General features: G+C 41.1%; 1 protein-coding gene and 1 long non-coding RNA gene across 7 annotated transcripts in view; one reads left to right on the top strand and one right to left on the bottom strand.

Moving 5' to 3' along the window:
- The window catches only part of QKI (QKI, KH domain containing RNA binding), a 172,098-nt gene extending 163,148 nt beyond the window's left edge, over positions 1–8,950 (bottom strand). For 2 of the 6 annotated variants that reach the window (XM_068938926.1, XM_068938927.1), the window contains exon 1: positions 8,125–8,950. In XM_068938926.1, the coding sequence (XP_068795027.1) occupies positions 8,125–8,266 (142 nt within the window). In that variant the 5' untranslated portion in view covers positions 8,267–8,950. The remainder of the gene's footprint in view (positions 1–8,124) is intronic. The other 4 variants (XR_011140282.1, XR_011140281.1, XM_068938928.1 and 1 more) reach the window with 4 other exon arrangements.
- Positions 8,951–14,666: 5,716 nt separating this feature from the next.
- Positions 14,667–17,837, top strand: LOC138066782 (uncharacterized). Its single transcript, XR_011140279.1, has 2 exons — positions 14,667–14,748; positions 17,101–17,837. It is a non-coding gene; the product is annotated as an uncharacterized lncRNA (long non-coding RNA).
- Positions 17,838–18,446: the final 609 nt, after the last annotated feature.

Raw genomic sequence — 18,446 nt, 5'->3', positions numbered from 1 at the left:
GTTTATCCTCACCATTGAGTCACCCCAGCCATTTTGCCAGCACAACTATTCTGAGATCACATATGGAGAGCTTGATCACAGAACTGATCTGGCTGAAAAGTAACCCAGCAACACACAGAAACAAACTCAGAAAAAAAAAAAAAAAACACCTTCAACATAACTTCCTCAAGAAGCAACCAGAATTTAAATGCCTGTCACACTGTTTTTCCCTCCCTTTCCAAATCAAGATTTAAAGAAGTGTTAACACTTACATGGTTATATGCCATTAAGAGTGTTAACCACCCTGCTACTAATACGCTCATATGTCCACCATTCATTATACAAATTGCTTCATGGATTATCCCCTTTAAAAACTGGTATCCTCAGGACACTTTAAGCTAATGCACTTCCTGTAACATTACTATGAAGTTACAATGTATCAGATTATTCTACAGTATATCATTATGCTGGAAACACAGAAAAATCTACCCTAACCTGTTACAAATTGAATAAAATGTAAGTATTCAGGTTCAGCAGCAAAACAGTCAAAATATTTTTCTTAATGGACCAAAAATTGACTTCTAATGTGCTATTCAGTCATCTATAAATCACTGAAAATGCAACAGACAAAACCCATTAATACCTACCTACTGTCATTTCCCTTGACTAGAATGATTTTTCCCAATGAACTGGAAGTAAAATTTGTCATTCTGACACTCAAAAATATAAATAGATATGTAATCAATCCTGAAACAACTGGTATTTGCTTAGAACTTTTAAGATAGCACAATAAAATAATAAAAAACTATTAGCTTGTTACAATTTTAATTCCGAACACTAACAACTGCTAAAACATTGCAGAGTATCAAAAAAATTGAAACTCCCAGTTCTAGATTCAAACAAGAGAAGTTTTAGTAATGTTAACTACATAAATAGAAGTCAAAATGCTTTAACTTGTAGCTCTGTTGTTAGATACTCAAGCAACGAGCACTGGACAAGTTTCTGATGGAAACAAAAGCACAGCAGCTCTGCTAATGAAGTTGAATGTCATTTTTATTGAAAGTTGTCATGTTGCTTTGCCCATTCAAGAAGGTTGCCTCAAAATGTAAGCTTCACTATTTTAAAAAAGCTAACTTCACTTCCATTAAATGTTTCCAATAAAAATACCCAAAGAATCCCAAACCTCGAATTTACCTAACTGCACTAAACAAAGTAACATTGGATATTTTCCCAAATCAAGAGTAGAAATAAAACATTACCTAACTTCCAGCTATCCATCTCTTTGCCACATCAGAGCAAAGGGATCTAATGCAGATTATAAAAATCATGCCTATCATCTGTTTCAAGCTTAAAAGAACTGCTCAAATGTGCTTAGCAGACCTAAACCTTCCTGCTACAAAACTGCAGACATATCTTATATGGTACTTGCACAGATCTAACCAACTGCATTAAGCATCTTGAGACTAAAAGCATAGGCAGTGTTACTGTTTCTACTGGTTTTCTTAGCATTGGGTAATTAAAACTTCAATAAAATGTCAAAATCAACTGAAAGTTTTCATAATGGGCATTTTGATTAAAATCAATGCAGAAAAATTCACACTACCTGAATGAGAAGTTGTGAATTATGTCTCAATAAAGATAAGGGTCAGGGAGTGAGGGCATTTCATTACTTCACAGAATTCTTGGCAAGACCTCTCTTCTACCCCCTGCCCCGCCCCTCACATTCCATATAAGTAGCAGCACATAACCCATCAGTTTCCATGGTAGACTCCTGCTGTACTTTACCAGCCCATCCTGACAGCTCAGGCTGATTGATTAGCATAACACAGGTCTCTCCTGTCAGCCATGGAGTATATACCAGATCAGCATGTAATAACACGTCTAATTAATAGGATTTTTGTATCGTAACGTACTCTTCAACAAGGAGAGAACTGTAAGATTACAGAAAGTAATTCAAGATAATTCATAACATGCCTTTAACTGAACTTTACATAATTTAAAGCAGTTAAAGTAAGTATCCCATTTCCAATTTGCCATTGTTTCAGGTACTCAGAAAAAGAAAGTTCTAACTTAAGAAGAAGTGGTACAGATAAGCTGGTCAAAAAAAAGTTACTGAACTACAAAAGGAACCATTTCATACCTAATCTCTTCTTCACGTATGCAGCGTTCATGGAACATCAGGAACTTTTTTTTTTTTTTAAACTTTTCTGAAGACATTTCTAAGATATTTTGAGAGCGCTCTTAAGTGTTTCTCAAGGTTTTTTTTTTCCTCCACTTTACTATAAAATTAACCAACACCTTCAATTTTTTTCCTTTTTGAGCAATGAAAACACCATCTGCAACTCCTTAATTTACACTTGGCCATTTGTTTCTAACTATGGCAAGAGACTTTTTTATTACACTAGCTACTAGGAAAACATTTGCGTACAATTTCAGATGAGGAAAATGTTAACTCAGAATTCCAACCCTAAGAAACAAGTAATACTGAACAAAAATGATAAAAGGAATTCAAATAGGTTTCTCGTGTTTTAAAAACAAGTGAATCAGTAGCTCTTATACAGAAATAAATGTAGCAAGCTCACTCTTATCCCTTTTCATTTATTAAAAAGCAACTCTTGATTTCAAAGTTGTTAAATAATCAATTACTGGTAAGCAACACTGAATAAACTGCTTTCAAAACATGAGCTTAAAGTAATTGCTTTATTAACTTTACATTCTTATCAGACAAAAAAAAAAATCCATCTTTTAAAGTTATATGCCCGGTGATCACAATCCTGTAAGTGCTGCAATGGCTACATCCCCCAAAATAACTCTTTCAAAAAAAAGAACTATTGCTAGAAGAGAAAAAAAATAAAAAGAGAGTTTTGAATATTTTTCCCCTAAGTGAAAGAACTAAGGTCTTTTTTCCTAAGACGTGCAATGCAGCTTTTGATGTCCTAAAACAGGCTGTGAAATTACAAAAAAAAAAAAGTAAAAACAAAAAAAAAAACAAAAACCACACCACAGAACAACCTTATGAAGCTTTTGAAAACAGAAGTGGAAGAGGCTCTATAATCTGGTTATTACTACACAATTGTGAATCAGGAAATGCCTCAGAATGCTATTCTAAGACTTAAAGATAATCAAAGAACAAAATTCAAAAGAGCGCTATCGATAAACAGTAAAAAAAAAGAATGCTTTTGCTGCATGCTTTTTATTGTACAATTTTAATATTACTATTCAAAGTTTAAAAATTAATCCGAGAGAATCTGGGCAAAAACAAATCATAAGGCCTTTATCCTAACAGTGTTTGTCTCCTTAATTTTGCACGAAGAGGCACAGTTTGTAATGACATAATGTATTTTTACTGGACCATCTGATACAACTGGAGAAGGGTTGGGGGCGGGGGGAGAAGATTTTCCAGCGTGCCTGAAAGGACACCCCTTCATCGAACACTACAAGTTAGCAAAACCCTAGCTAAATACAGGCTAACTTTACATAATCACAAACAATAAGGTCACGTACAAAAGTAGTTAGATTACTTCTGAGGGAGAAGTTATTTACAATACCGGAACATAGTTCTTCAGTCCTTACTTAGGCAGACAGTTTAGCTGAAGTCAGTGAGACTGACATGAAAACTGCAGTTTTGGGCACTGGGCTCCGCAAGTTCAATGCTCTGTAATCCTTGCTAAATGTTTCAATAGTTACATTTATTATAATTGCTATTCCAAAGGAGACAGCCTATTCGACACTAAATTGGACTTATCTTCAAATCCTAGATGCATGGCTTAATTTACATGTAAAGGTATGCATACATAATGCATACAAAAGTTTGTACGTTGCCTTCAATACAAGTTCAGTTGACATGAAGGCTGAAGTTTGAGGTAGTTCATAGAGAAAGAATGAATTCTTGATAAAGTTTACATGAATGTCTTCTAAAAAAAGAACAGGACTGCACCACAGATTCTCTCTGTGTACATTCCAACCAAGTACAAAATTTTGGTTAGCTATAGGTTTAAAAGGACAAAACACTTAAATATAAATATTTAAAAATATGACAACAAATATTTTTGATGCTTGTGGGCAATGCACCACAGTGAGCGATTTCAAGTCAGTATATTACTAAAATGATTGATTACATTTCTGTGTTCTTTACAGCCTAAATTTTTTAAAATTTTGCTTACTTGGGGGTGGGCTGCTGTTTGTTATTTTTCCAGAAGAAAACATTATTCAGATCTCCTTGAATAATTTAGGAATATTTGTTTACAACCTGCAAAAAGACTAAAACTAGACAAAATATTGTATTAATTTAAAAGGTTGGAATGTGATTAAAGTTTGAAATGTCTGATTTCTAGGAAAAAAGAATCAGTGCAGTGCAAAAAGAAAAAAAAGGTATAATTTATTCATTTTGCACAATGGGGACCAGCAAAATATACAAGTTGTCAAAAAACAATCTAGGTTAGAATCATGAAAGTTAGTATCTGAGAAGCTGCAGCACAAAAAATTCAGGTCACATTTGATGGTGCAAACAATTACAGGAAATACAGCCTATTCCACATTCAGGAAGAGCCCTCTCTTCCCAAAGGCTTGCACTAGTCTGATAAAAACAATCCAGCTTCCTAGTTATTATGATGTGCACTTTAAACATCCTTGTTAATCCACAAAAGCCTTATTTACATATAAGAAGTTAAAAGTACACATATACAAAGGTATCTAATCTAAACAAAATTAACTTTCATATTTTATTATAAAGTAGTTCTTGGAAAAAAGAAAAGTTTCTTCCATATACCTCTCGTATTCAAGATGATCTTCAAAATCAAATGCTGTAAGGAAGAGAGTATCTACTAAATTAAGCGCTATGATTTTCAAAGATCAAATGTTAGGAAAAAGTTCAAAAGGAAAAATGTGTTTTGGATAACAGACAGGAGAGTAAAAGGCCAAATAATGAGATATACATTCTGAAGTCTAAACAGATTACATAAATTGTTCTTCATCTAAGCTGACAGACGCATTTCTTACTTTTTGCTGTATACAATTACAAGAAGTAATAAAAAACACAAGCCCATTAGATTTTTGTTTTTAATACTGACGCATACTTAAAAAGTAGCACTGCATTAGAGAAAGTAACCTCATGTTTTGTTTGAATTCTTCCAGTTGTGACTACTTCTTCAATTAGACCAGTAGAAAATAAAAGATAAAGGCAGATAGTTGTCTAGGAATATTATTCTTCTCAAGCATAATCAATCTTCAGGGAAACTGTTTTGTAGCAACTAAAAGAAACCCTACTCAAAACATAATACTGTGTACTAGAAGTGAATTAATTTGAGGGGAATCTTGTAATTTTTTATATACATACATCAATACCCACACCCTGCACCCCCTAATATTTTGCATTCTTAAAGGCACCACAAAACAACTGCTGAAAAATATTAAATGTAGTTCTTTTGTGTTCTAAATCTTGAAGATACTTCTAGCAAGCTATAAAACACTACCAAAGAATGTCAATGTAGCATTGAGTTAAAGACATTCAACATGGTATCTCTTTGATAACCAGGAGAGATGTTTTAAAGAACATCCTCTCACACTGTTGTGATTTGTGTCAGCTGTTGCTCTAACTTCTCAGCTGTAAATCACTATATTTCACCTATGTAATGCTGCATATAAACAGACAATATACGGAAGTGCATACAAGTATAGATACCTGAATGAATCCACAAATATTTTGTCACTCTTCATTATCTTCTATTAGATTTTTTAATTTCACTATTGAGGTTAGTAATGGGCCTCGAAACCAGTTTCCTGGTCTCAGAAAAAAAAATAACTGGCGCCCCTTAGTGTTCACATTTTTAAGTCTTGAAGCAATTTACTAGATTTGCATGAAACATTTTTTTCAACATTCCAAAAAGTTTTCTGACTCCACAATACTTCCACCCAATTGCCAACGTAAACAGGAAAAGCAAAAAAGCTTAAAGGGATAGCAGAATTCTTTCTGAAGCTATTTAGAAATACAGATAATTTTTTTTTTTTAAGAAGGGGTGAAGAATAGCTTCAGCACTACTAACTCTTAAAAGAGCGTCTTCTGCAAGAGTCTCCACATCCCTCATTTTTGGATTCTAATACTTCACAAAACAGAGATTTCCAGAGCTTCCTGAATTTAAACAATCTCAAAAGATGCAAGGCTCTAGACATTCCTTTTTTCCCCTGTGTCCTTTCCTTATCTGGGACGTTTCTCTTCCTTTTGTTCTTTGACAAAATAAGTTTGAGGCCTTCTCTGGCTAAATACATAAACTTCAAGAGATTTAGGAATTAAAAAAAAATTAAAATGTATGAAAAGCTCATTTGTGCTAAAAAGTCTTCTTGGTCAAGTTTCTTCTTGATGTTTATTATAAACCTTGCTAATTATTCCAAATATGTCATGTTCTCCATCACCATAGAAAACATGTTCTAAATAGCAGAACACACAGATTTGAAAAGTAAAATTTATAGTGAATTTACAGCTTATCAAATTCTTTAAAAGACGGACTACGGGAAGCTATATATGGGGAGATTCTATTTTTATGTTAATATTCTCTACTTGTTTTTTTTTTTTAAAAAAAACTCCTCTATCATTTATTTCAGAAAGTCGAGTTTTCTCAATATGCTATTTTCTGTTGTACTCCAGTTGCTATCTCATTTTTACAGTCTTTGGAGAGGGCGGGGAGTTGTTCTATCAAATATAACCAGCTCTTTCATCTTCCGAGGTCAACAACTTCCCAAAGTTCGTTTAACCAGGAGGAATACGGCTACAAGCAAAAATCCTAACTCAAAATCTCGAAACTCAGTATTTCATGCTAAGATTCTCAAGAAGTTGAAGCTGCATAAGTAACTTCTGTTTTTATTCGGTAGCTTTATAAAATTTGTAGAGTTAAACAGTTCTCACTTTCCGGAAAGCCAAGGTTTAGATGGTAGGGAAGGAAAATCTTTTAAAAAGAAAGGCAAATCTGTGAACCCAAACAAAGCTAATCCAATATACCAAGAAGAAATGGGTCGCCTTATTTTCAACACAGTAGTCTGCCACTGTAGGGGAAAACGTATGGGACGCATGAAGTTTCTAGCTTTTAACGTATTTCAAAACGTAGCCATATATTTGTAAAGACGCACCCTTAAAAGAAGCTATTAAAAAAAAAGTGGGGGGGGGGGCGCCAACCCACATGAGCGGCCTCTCATCACTTCGAAGCAGGAATTGGGTGCGGGGCTGCAGACGGCGCCGGGGTTAGAGGCAGCAGTGGACGTTTGGCAGCAGCAGAGGAGGCAATTTCGTAATTTCTTTTTTTCACTAAAGTCATACGTAGGAGTCTTTCAAGTTAGTTTCTTTAAAAGGTAAGAATAGCCGACAGTCGAATTCGCTCGCTTCTCTTGCAATATAGGAAAATTGTAATTAGTTTGTGGCCAGTTTGGGGTGGGGTAGTGCTGGAGCTGAAGAAAGAGCTCGGCCCCCTCGGCCTTAGTCATTCAAGTTCAAGCAGCTTCCAGAACAGCCAAATCTCGAAACCAAACACCCTCCCAACCCCCTTGCTCCAGGCCCTCCGAGCGAGTCGGCTAACACTCCCACAAAACGCACCGCACAGGACCCTTCTCTTCTCCCAATACTTTCCGCCGTGAACGGGGAGCCACGCAGCGTTGCAAACAACGCTTTCCCCTCCTCCCCTACCTTCCCCCAAAGCACATTCCTGAGCTCCTCTCCTCGTCTCTACTCGCTCCCTCCCCTCCATGTGGTAGTCACCCTTCCCCCGGTTTTAGGAGACAGCGCGGAAAAAAAAACAACCAACAACAACAACAAAAAAAAAAAAACAGGGACCTGTACACTCAGGGCTCCCTCTTCCCCTCCCACTCTCTCGCCAAGTCCCCCAATACCACAAGCCAGGAATCAGGGCGGGGAGATCCCACACTTCCCCTTTGTTTTAAGGGCTCAGGCGAGGGCCGAGAACGAGCGATGAACACCAGCGAGAGAAAGAGAGAGGGAGAGGCAAACAGGCCCCAAACTCCCCACGGCCACCCCGGGCCTGTCGGGGCAGGGGCGAGGGGGCAGAGCGGGAGCCCGAGAGCAGCCTGGAGGCCCAGGCAAGGGGTGGGGGAGGCAAGGCAGGGCGGCGGAGCGGGAGAGAGGGGGCAGGGAAGCGCTTTTACCTTCGTCCAGCAGCCTCTCGAGGTGGTTGAAGATCCCACAGAAGTTGGGGAGGCTGCTCATCAGCTTCTTGTCGTTCATGAGCTGCATCAGGTAATCGGGGCTCGGCTTCGGCTTCTCCTTGGTTTCCATTTCCCCAACCATATTCCAAACGCGCGCAGAGACGGCGAGCGCCCGCACCAGCTCCGCCGAGCAACGCGACCGCGGCACGGGGCGCCCGGCTGGATCCGAGCGGGCAGGGAGGTGGTGGGGGAGGGGAGGGGGCGGGGAGGGGAGCTTCCCCGAGGAAGGAGGAGAAGGAGGAGGATTCAAATCCGGAGACAAACGCAAACCGGCCGCCGAGTCCAAGGGACCGAAAAAAAGAGGAAACTCGACAGAAACCCCCTCGCGGGCTGCGCCCTCCTCCCCGGGCACAAGGACCCGCCGCCGCCTCTTCTCGGTGCTGCTGCCGCCGCCGGGGCCGCTTCCCTGCTCCGTGCGCCCTCGGCCGGCGCAGTCCTCGATGTGTTCCCCCCCTCCTCCTCCTCCTCCCGCGCACACACACACGCTGAGCCCGGCTTCTCTCCTCGGCGCTGCCCGCTGTCTCCGCGGCGGGGGAGGGAGGAGGGGGGCCGAGCGGGGCGGGCGGGCGCTGCTGGCGAGGCTGCCGCTTCCGAGGAGCCGCCGCCGGTGTTTCTTCGCTGCTGCTGCTGTTGCCGCCGCCGCTGCTGCTGTTGCCGCCGCGCTGCGCCTGGTGTGTCCTCTCCGCCTCCCGCCGGCCCGCCCGCCCTCCCGCCGCCGCCGCCGCCGCCGCCTGTGGCTGGTGAGTGTCAGCCCCGCCGCCGCCTCCTCACTTCTCCTCAGTTCGCTCCGGAGTTCGCTTCAGTTCAGGCTGCGCTGGCAGCGGCAGCAGCAGCGGCGGCAGGAGGAGGGGAGGGGGCAGGGCCCGCGGGGGTGGGCACACGCCGAGGGGCGGGCGCAGGGGCGGGGCGGCCGTTAAGCGGCGGTGGCAGCGCCGCTTGGCGGAGCCAACCGTCGCTCCCTTTCCGCTCCGAGCCCCTTGGGCGGCGGCGGCGGCCGCAGCTCGGCGGGGGGAGGGGCGGCGAGCCGCGGGCCCGATGCGGAGGAGGGGGGGTATCTCTCCCCCGGCCCCGCCCCTCCGAGCGTGTGCGCGCGGATAGGTGGCGCAAGCGCGCGGGCGCGGCGCGGAGCGTCGCGTGCGGCTCCCGCGCCCCTCCCCTCCCCCCCCGCCTCCCGGCTGGCTCCGTAGAAACACGCGCGCGCACAGAAACTCTTCTAAACAAAGTCCTGTTACTTCACCGATTCCGCGCGGGGGGGGGGGGGGGGGGGGGGGGAACTGGGTCACGTGGGTACCCAAGGGGCGGGGACGGGCCGCGCCGAGACGCGCGTGCGCCTTTCGTTTACAACGCGGCTGCCGCCTCGCGCGGCAGAGGGGAAACGAGCTGGGCGGGGGCGGGGAGGGGCGGCTGACTGCGTCGCGCATGCGCCCGCGGGCTGTGGGCGGTGCGCGTGGCTGCGCGGCACGAGGAGCAATTTCTAATCCTTAAAGCGGCCGTGGGGGCAGGAGGAGAAAGCGGCGCGGGGCTGAGGTACTGGGGGCCGCGGCCGGGTTGGAGGGAGCTCCCTGGCAGTAGGCCTTGCGGGACGGCGCTGTGACCAGCCCCCGGGGGAAGGCAGAGGAGAAGGGGGGGGGTGTAGCGCGCCCCCTCCCCCCAGCCACCCCGCTGGGACAGGTGGCGTGTGCCGCTCTCCGCGCGCTGCGGGAGCGGTTTAACGGCCCCGTTCGAACGGCGCGGAGCGGACCGTTGCGGGAGGCGCTGGCTGGCTGGCTGCGCTGGCGCGGGGCGAAGGAGGAAGACAGGCGGTGCCGGTCTAGCCTTCCAGACGCACGCCCCCTCCCCCCCCCCCCGCGAGCCCGACCGACGCCGGAGAAGCGGCGGCCCCCGCACCCGGCGGGTGCTGCTGCGTTGTGCCGCGTGCCAACGGCACCATCCGCCCGCCTCGGCGCTCCGCGGCCGCCAGCAGCGCCCGCGGAGGCTGGGCCCGGCTCGGTCCTCGGCAGCGCGGACCACCGTGCAGGTCCCCGGCGCGGCACTGCCCCGGCGCCCGAGCCTTACCGGCAGGGAGTTGGACGCGAATCACTCGAAGCTTGTTTGGGGGGTTTGGGTGGGAGACGTGATGGGAGAAGCAGAGTCTGGCAGCCAGAATCAAAATTAACGTGCTCCACTGTAGCCGCAGAGGCAAAGCAGCTTGACGCGATTGTTTGTATGTGTTCCTGGTCGTCGTCGCCTTCCCCATGCTGCTACTTGATGTTCTTGTTTGATTTTTATTATTTAGGATATCATCAGAAGACCTTGATGCAATTATAAGTAATTTGGAAGAACTTATATTATAAAACTGGATAAAATATTTTCCTTTCACACTTCTTCTAGTTCACTGAAATCACGCAGTCATTGTTCATGTGCCTTGCCGTGCAGTGGCCCCTGCTGTACGCGTATATATGTCTAGATACTGCTTGTTGTAGGAGTATATGAGTCTAGATATTGCTTGAAGTTGATACAGAATTCATATGTAATGTCATATGTACCGCACAGTATTTGAAGAAAATTGAAAAACTGAGTTCATCATAAGTACTTCTTCCAAAACTAAAAAGAAGCACAACCGCATTGTCTTCTTGACAAGTGTGCAGTTTTATTGGGTGTTGTCAAGCACTGCTGTTGTACTTTTTCTAAAAGATACGCATTGACAAAAATTTAGAGAAAGTGTAGCTCTCGTATTAGTAAAACTGCCTTAGATTATTGCGTCCTTTCTGTTGCATGTTGGATTCTTCTGTTGTAAACATTTAGAACTCTTTAAAACAAGAGAATTTTTTGGATTTATGCTATGTAATATTTATTTACTTATATAAGATAAGTCATATTTATTGGTTGCATCATTCAAAAAACACAACCCCTGTATACTCAAGTAAAAACACCTACTAGTTTTATTACCAAGGAGAGAGTAACAATGTTATGAGCTGGTTTTTTCTTCAGTTTAGATTCTTAGTCCATGAACAGCATGCCTGAAGTACGCTGCAGTATGGCTATGGATCACGAAACAATACCCCATTTAATAATGAAGATACAATTGCTTTTTTTCCCCCCCTCTTGCTTTAAAGTTGTGCCTAAAGCCAGAACACACCTTATAGGCCTAACAAAACTGTCATCCCTGCATGTCATCATTGCAGATCAGTCTGAAAGATGATGCATTTGCTTGTAGCCATTTATTTACTTGTTTTTCACCCAGTGAGTGAAAGCTCTTTATAACCCTAAGAAAACTTGTTATTAAATCCTTCAATTTGATTAAGGATATCACTCAGCCAGCAGTCCTTCATGATAAAATGAGATGAACTTAGATAATATCAGAATAATTGTTCTGGAGTGCCAATTCTCATAGTAAAAATAGCAAATGGAGACTTTTTTCCAGCAGATTTAGTGCAGCTGTTCCCAGTGCTCCCTGCACATAAGGTGCTTACAGTGTGTGAATATGCACAGAGAAAACAAGCACATAATTTAAGGTAAGAAATGCTAGCAAAAGTTATTGAATGGTAACTGCCAGTTGTTTTACTTACCAATAGAAACAAAACAGCTCATCCCTAAGCTATGTTACATTATTTAGCGGGGAATAAGATGATGCACACCAGCAGTTACTGAGGAATAGCTATTGCCTTGCAAAATTCAAGCTCTAGTTTACTCTGTGTTAATCTGATTTGTCTTCTCGGTCTAAATAGTGCAAAAATTGAGTCAAATCTATGTGCTGAAACTGCCAATATAATTAGGCATAACTGACTTAGGAAAAATTCTCATCCTTCATCTTTCCACAAATATTTTTAAGACTGTGAATTTTTAATTCATTGGGAAGATACCTTCAGAGAAGCTAAATGTTTTGGCAATAAGTATTGCAGATAGCTCACCATTAGTTTTAAATAAGCACATCAGTGTGACATCTTACTTTATCACGTATACAGTAAAAACAAAGTTATCTAAAAGTCTTTCCAAGCATACCTTCTCATGTTCCTCTCTGTCTCTTCGTTCCTGCACTTCCATGCCCCAGAAAGGGGATTTTAAGAGTGCGTGGAAGACGCAGGTAGAAGTAGTTCTGGTTAAAGGGCTGTGAAACTCAGAGCTCCCATGAAGACTGACGTGCCTGGAGCCTGATCTACAGAGGAGCTAGAAATGCTGTTGCACTGTACTGGATTTTGTTACTTTCCCATGAGGGGAAAAATATGTGGACTTTTTTTGTTTTTGTAACCAGATCCTATTTATAGTTCTGTAGATAACAACCCAAAACTTTAAATTCTGTGGGGACACAAGCAGAAATACAGATCTTTAACCCCTGTGCTTTCATCTAGGTAGCCCTTCCTGTACCATTCAAGCTGCAGTATTCTCCAGCAGTTTCTCTTTTAAGGGGTGAAGTTTTATTGCGTTAATCTAATCTTGAAATAAGAAAAACTGTGATAATTCCAGCAGCAGCCTCTGCGTATTACAGTAAAGCCCTTGCACTGATCATAAAAAGCAAACTCAATTACTGTTATAACATTCATATCTGATAGCAGCTTGGGAAATAGGAGAGCTGAAGGCTGATGACTACTGGGAAACATACTCTTTCAGTTAATGTTGGCTGTTGCTTCCACTGTTTCTGTTGGTTGTGTCTTCCAGCCTATAAGCCTACTAGTCTGTAATCTCTTCTACGTGCTAACAGAGGCACTAGACCAAGTCATAGGCATTTGCAGCTGGACATCATCAGCTTTCTGCAAATACTATCTGAAACAGTAAGGTAACAGTACCTCCCTTCTTTAGGGAAAGAAGCAATTCTTCAATTACCCCTTACGGTCACTTAAGGAAAAAGACCACTTTAGGTGCGTTTGTCATCCAGTATTGACTTGTTTGTGGTATATAAAACACTGCATTTGGGATGCAGCAGTTAGACATGGCCACTACCAGGTGGACATTGAATCTTCATTGATCTCTGGAAGGTGATTAACATGTGAATGGAGTAAGATCTAGAGCCAGACTAAAAAGCTCAAGAAATCGACTGTAGTGATACTGTGATGCGTCCGAAAGTCTCTTTAAAAAACTCTTTCATTTGCCTGTGTTATTAAGATGTCAGATAACGTCTCAAACAAAAGCCATAGTACTGCATGGTTCAAAGTAATAAGCAAAGGGCCTAGTATTCATAGCCAAAAAAGGGGAAGAGTTTAAAAAACAAAACAAAAACACCTGAAAGTCTGTGTTGCAGTCCTCGAGTTCATTACATATTAATGTTAAAGCTTACCTGTCTATTCCGCATGCCTGGTGTATCCTGGCTGTAGAAATGGGCGCTTAATCCAGCTGGAGTGGTGTCTTTAAACAGCAGAGAGTTGAAGAGATGTCTGAGTTCTGTTTAAATCTCAAGATAAGCTTGATCCATTAAACATAGCCTGGTTGTAACAGGTAGACCTAGGTTCCATTGCTGCATGTAGTCCCGGAAAAGATAATGCGTCATTTTTGCTCACCAGCAAAGTGGTCACTGAAGATATGGAAGATCTGGGATTTAAGCATACTTTAGTCTGGAAGGATTCAGATCTGCATCTTCTATACCTAAGGCACTGTAATCTGTACAGCAGCTGGGAAGAGAAGGGTAGTATGCCTGAAAATCTCTGCTGTTGGAACTGAGCCATTCCACAGGTTGGAGTAAAGGTGCCAGAAGAAGACTGTGATTAGCCTACTTATGCAAGAGTAGAAAGACCTATATTCTGCTCTCTCCTCCTCAGGTTATTTAGTGATTATGAAGTCATTAGGTTGGGGAGAAAAGAAAATGCTAGATCAAAGAAAGTATTCTCTACACTTCACCTAAATTTTGTACCTGGTAATTTTCTCAGGAAGAAAGATATCTTGTGAAAGGAAGGTACCTGGGGTAATACCGTTCATGCAGTTAGGGTGAAGGCCTGTTTCATAAATATTTTATTTAACTCTCAGTAGTGAGTGAAGGCATGAGTATCCTTTGTCAGGCTGCACCTTACCTAAGTGCCATATGCATGGTTATGTGTGTAAATAAAATACATAGTAGAAGGTCTTAAATCAGTGCTCAAGACAGAGCACAGAGTCTAGTCTCACCTAGCAATTTTTCTTCAGGTATATTATTTCCATAAATATGTAACATCTGTAAATGCTGTTCCTTTATACAGGAAACTTTGGAGTTTCCTGTAGAAAAGATGGCATTGTAGTGAGGAAAAAAAAGTCTCTGTCTGGGGAGGGTGGCAGTTCTGCTAGGCTTCTGAAGAATATCTGTGCACTAAAACCAAAGTTTAGGTTGATTTAATTTCACACTCTATTTAAGTCTCATATATGCCAGTTTTTCCTTAAGCTACTGAGAAAAGCAGAAAGCAGTAAGAAAGAGGGAAAGAAAAGTACTCTTGGAAAGGATGGAAAAGGAAAAATTACCAGCAATTACACAGAGAAAAATGAACTGAGATATTATATTGTAAACACAAAATTTACCTACTTTATCATCTCTTTCATAACAGCAATTAAATTTAGGAGCCGGGGAAAACAACAAAGTTATTCACAAAACAAATTGAAAAAGTTTAAATCACCGATATTTTGAAGGTATGTCTTATCCCTAAGCTCATAGAGGCCCCCACATCTCTTAATTTATACAATTTATATTTTTGGGTATTATGCTTCTGGATAATGAGTAAGCAATATTCTTCCCAGTTCACTAAAATAAGCCAAATAATCTCTTGAAATATAAGCTACGCGCATGTTCCCACCATTTCCAGTCCTGTGCACAGTCCTATAGCTTCAGTCCGTACACTGGGCGTTCTGCTTTCCATCAGTGCAGTTACAAAATTACTACCTTGGCTATATGGCTTCTGGCTTGCATAGGGAAGCGGGCTTGCATATTGCTCTGGGCCCATCCCTTTTGTAGAATGCATGTAGGGAAACACTTCGAAAGCTAGCCTGCGCTATGGATTGCAGAAGCAGCAGTAGCGGTGAACACGTACTACCAAATGTGCTGCCTAGCTCTGTGGAGGCACTGAATTGACCATTGCTAAATATAATAGTGAACTATATGCCATTAGAGGCCCGTTATTACACATTCTAGTTTAAAAGACTGAACTATTACAATATATGGAAATGAAAAATTAAGAGATCATAACCGTTAGTTATTTCAGACATACTTGTTTGTCTTTCGTCCTCTGTCTGATTTCCACTAGCTGTCTAACCTTAAGCCTGTCCAGGAGAACATTCTGCATTTTAATTAAGTGATGTAGCAATCTCAACTACACTAGTACTGTCAGCAGCTTTCTTACTTAGTGTAAAAAACTAAAAATTAATGTTGAAAGGCATATTTCTTTATAAGATTTTATGCAATCAAAAGTATTTTTACATTCATTATAGGATTAAAAATAAAATATGCCTTAGAAAAGACAACGTGCATGGGGAAATTTGCAGATTTAGTTTAGTGACCACAGAGGCAAAGAATTAACAACTAAAGAAACTGGCAAGTCTTTTTTTTTTTTTTTTTACACCAGGTTGGTATAAAATGCAATACCATATTGGTTATTACATACTCATGTAATGCTTTCAGCTTTAACTTTGTAAATAGATTCAAATTAACCATTTGTTGGAATTACTACTAAAAGGAAATAGAGCCTAAAATGTAATTGATGCATTAATTTATTTTTTCCTTTTGTCTGAAATGTGAGTGTATATGTATATTGACTTGCACTGAGGGGTTGTTGTTGATGTGTTGCTTAGAGCAGCAGTCCTTACCCTAGGAGCTTATATTTAACTGGACAAAAAACTTCTACATGAGTTATAAGAAAACTTTGCATTTATAAATATTTTGATAATGAGCAGACATCATTTTTCTCATAAATAAAATAAAATAAAATCTAATAAATTCTAATAAAATACAATTTGTGCATCTGGGAGATCCAGAATGTTTTTTCAGGTGTTATATTTGTCTAGAAATATTTTTCCACTCAGAAAATCTATTATTAATTCCAAATCTCCATTAAATACATATCATTTATTACATATTTATTGGTGATTGAATAGGAGAAGAGAAGTATCAGGACTTATAAAGCAGTGAGGAAAGAAAGGGACCAAGCAGTGTAAGTCTTAAAAGCTTTTGGAGATGGGACAGACTTGCTCAACAGTGTTTCTCCAAAGCAACAGACAGAGTCAGTGCTACTGTGGTCATTGATTTCCCACACAAAGACCATTATACTTCATGCTACAATATGTTCAGAAGCCTGCTCTCTGCTTTATCTGTTCGTGGGCATTTGTGCCCTATCTCTAAAAGGAAACAGCAAAAACTATCCAGTCTCATAATATTTTTATGGTCTTTTTTTTTTCTTTTTTTTGCTTTAGGAAGCCTAAATTTTGTTTTGTTCACAGATGACTTATTCCCTCCCTTTTTTTCCTCCTACCACAAACTTTTAATTTGAGTGTAGGGGTTCTTCCCTGGGATGTATTAGTCACATACATTGTAGTTATGATATACCCTCGAGTCCTTTTCACCCTTTTTTGCTCTTCAGAGTCTATGAAACATTTTGTACTGAAGTACTTCAAGATGCTTGGATGAAAGCCACTATATAAGTGCAAAGAATTATTACTTAAGCACTGGGATAGATCCAGGATCTCATCATAGAAACAGGAAGCATTCCAAAGCTCGTGCGTGGTTACTGGCGTTTATAGACTGGTGCATCCTAGGTCCCTTTTCAACTGTCACTGAAGCTCAAAGCACGAGTCATAACGATCAGTAAAATGAAGGACCTTGGGCTCAAAGCCAAAAGGTGAAAGCTTCTGGGTTGTTATTTAATCTGGCTGACTCATTTAGAATTACGCTAACTTAATACAACCATCATGTGGTACTATTTAGACGATACTGTATTTGATTATTATTTAAAAAAGAGTTCACTATTTAATTACAGTAATTCTCTTTGTTAGAATTAGAAAAATGGAGTAAAGGATGGGATTCACTTGCCTTATGGTATCCCACTTGGTGTCCATCTAAATCTGCAGAAGATCATTCTTCTCCCATGGTTCCTGTATCACATTTGCTACCTTTGTGCAGATGTCTCTTACACCTTAGGACGTCTGAAGTGGCACTTCAAGTTGTATAGACATCTGAATCTCACTCTACAGAAAGGCACTCTACACACGTGCTACTTTTCTCTTAGCGTGAGCATCAGCCTGGAATCAGAATTTTGACAAGAACTAAATTACTCGTTTGAATGTCATGTGGTCATTCCTTAGTTTTGGCTTTCAGAAATGTAGTAATTATTTTACATTCAGAAATTCATTGTGTTGGATAGACCACAGAATGAAAGGGAAGGGCAGCTATATTTGAAGGTTTTGGAAATGATAGTTTATCATGCTGACCATCTCTCAGTTCTCATAACTTTTTATTGTTCCTTTTAATTTGAAGCGTTTCTTCTTTGAGCTGTTTGTGACTGAAATACAAGGGGAAATATACTTCCTGTACATTCAAAGGACTTTTGCCCACATCCAGTTCAAGTCTAGATTTTTGTATTCACTTATAGCACGAGAAGATTCCATGTACACATATTACAACTTTTCTTACAACTTACAGATACGTTTTAAAGCTATTTTATCTAGTAGGTAGTTCCATATCAGGGAACTTATTGCATCATTCCTAAATAAAAGATGACTACTGAAATATTGATACTATCACTTGTCATTGTATTTGTTAAAAAAACTGTGTCTGAAAGCTTCATGGGCAGTTTTCTTTACCTTTCAGGTGTTCACATAATCTGTCAAACTAGTAAAGAAAGGTTATTGCAATTCTAATACTGATTACAGGTTTTTGTTTTTACAAAACAAGTGCGATCGGTTTTCTGTTTCCCACCTCTGCTTCCTGATACAATTGAAGAACTGTTATCCTATCAGCTTAAGGGGCAGAGAGCTGCAGAAATTGGTTTCCTAGATCGTATGCTCCACTATCCAGTTTGCATAACAGTGCTGTCTTGTTATGTATTAACATGTTAATTTTTAGCCTCATATGGCAATATGCTCAAAAAACAGGAAGTTAAAGCAGGGTCTGTAACACTACTTGGGGCAAGGCAGGAAAAAAAGTTCTCTTGAATTTTTGTAATTCTGTTTTGATTAGAAAAGGTCAACATGAAACCAGGTATTAATGAGTCCAAATTAGGCAACCTTCCCTCTACCCACCCCAGAAAGATCTGGAAAGTCCCTGTCATTTGGGAAGCTTGCAAACCACTTCCCTGTTACAGAGAGGAGAGGAGGCACTGCTAGGCTTAAGGCATTTCCTC

The sequence above is a fragment of the Struthio camelus genome, chromosome 3, assembly GCF_040807025.1.
Source record: "Struthio camelus isolate bStrCam1 chromosome 3, bStrCam1.hap1, whole genome shotgun sequence".
In the NCBI taxonomy this organism is placed as follows: domain Eukaryota; kingdom Metazoa; phylum Chordata; class Aves; order Struthioniformes; family Struthionidae; genus Struthio; species Struthio camelus.
This window is presented reverse-complemented; position numbering and strand designations above follow the sequence as displayed.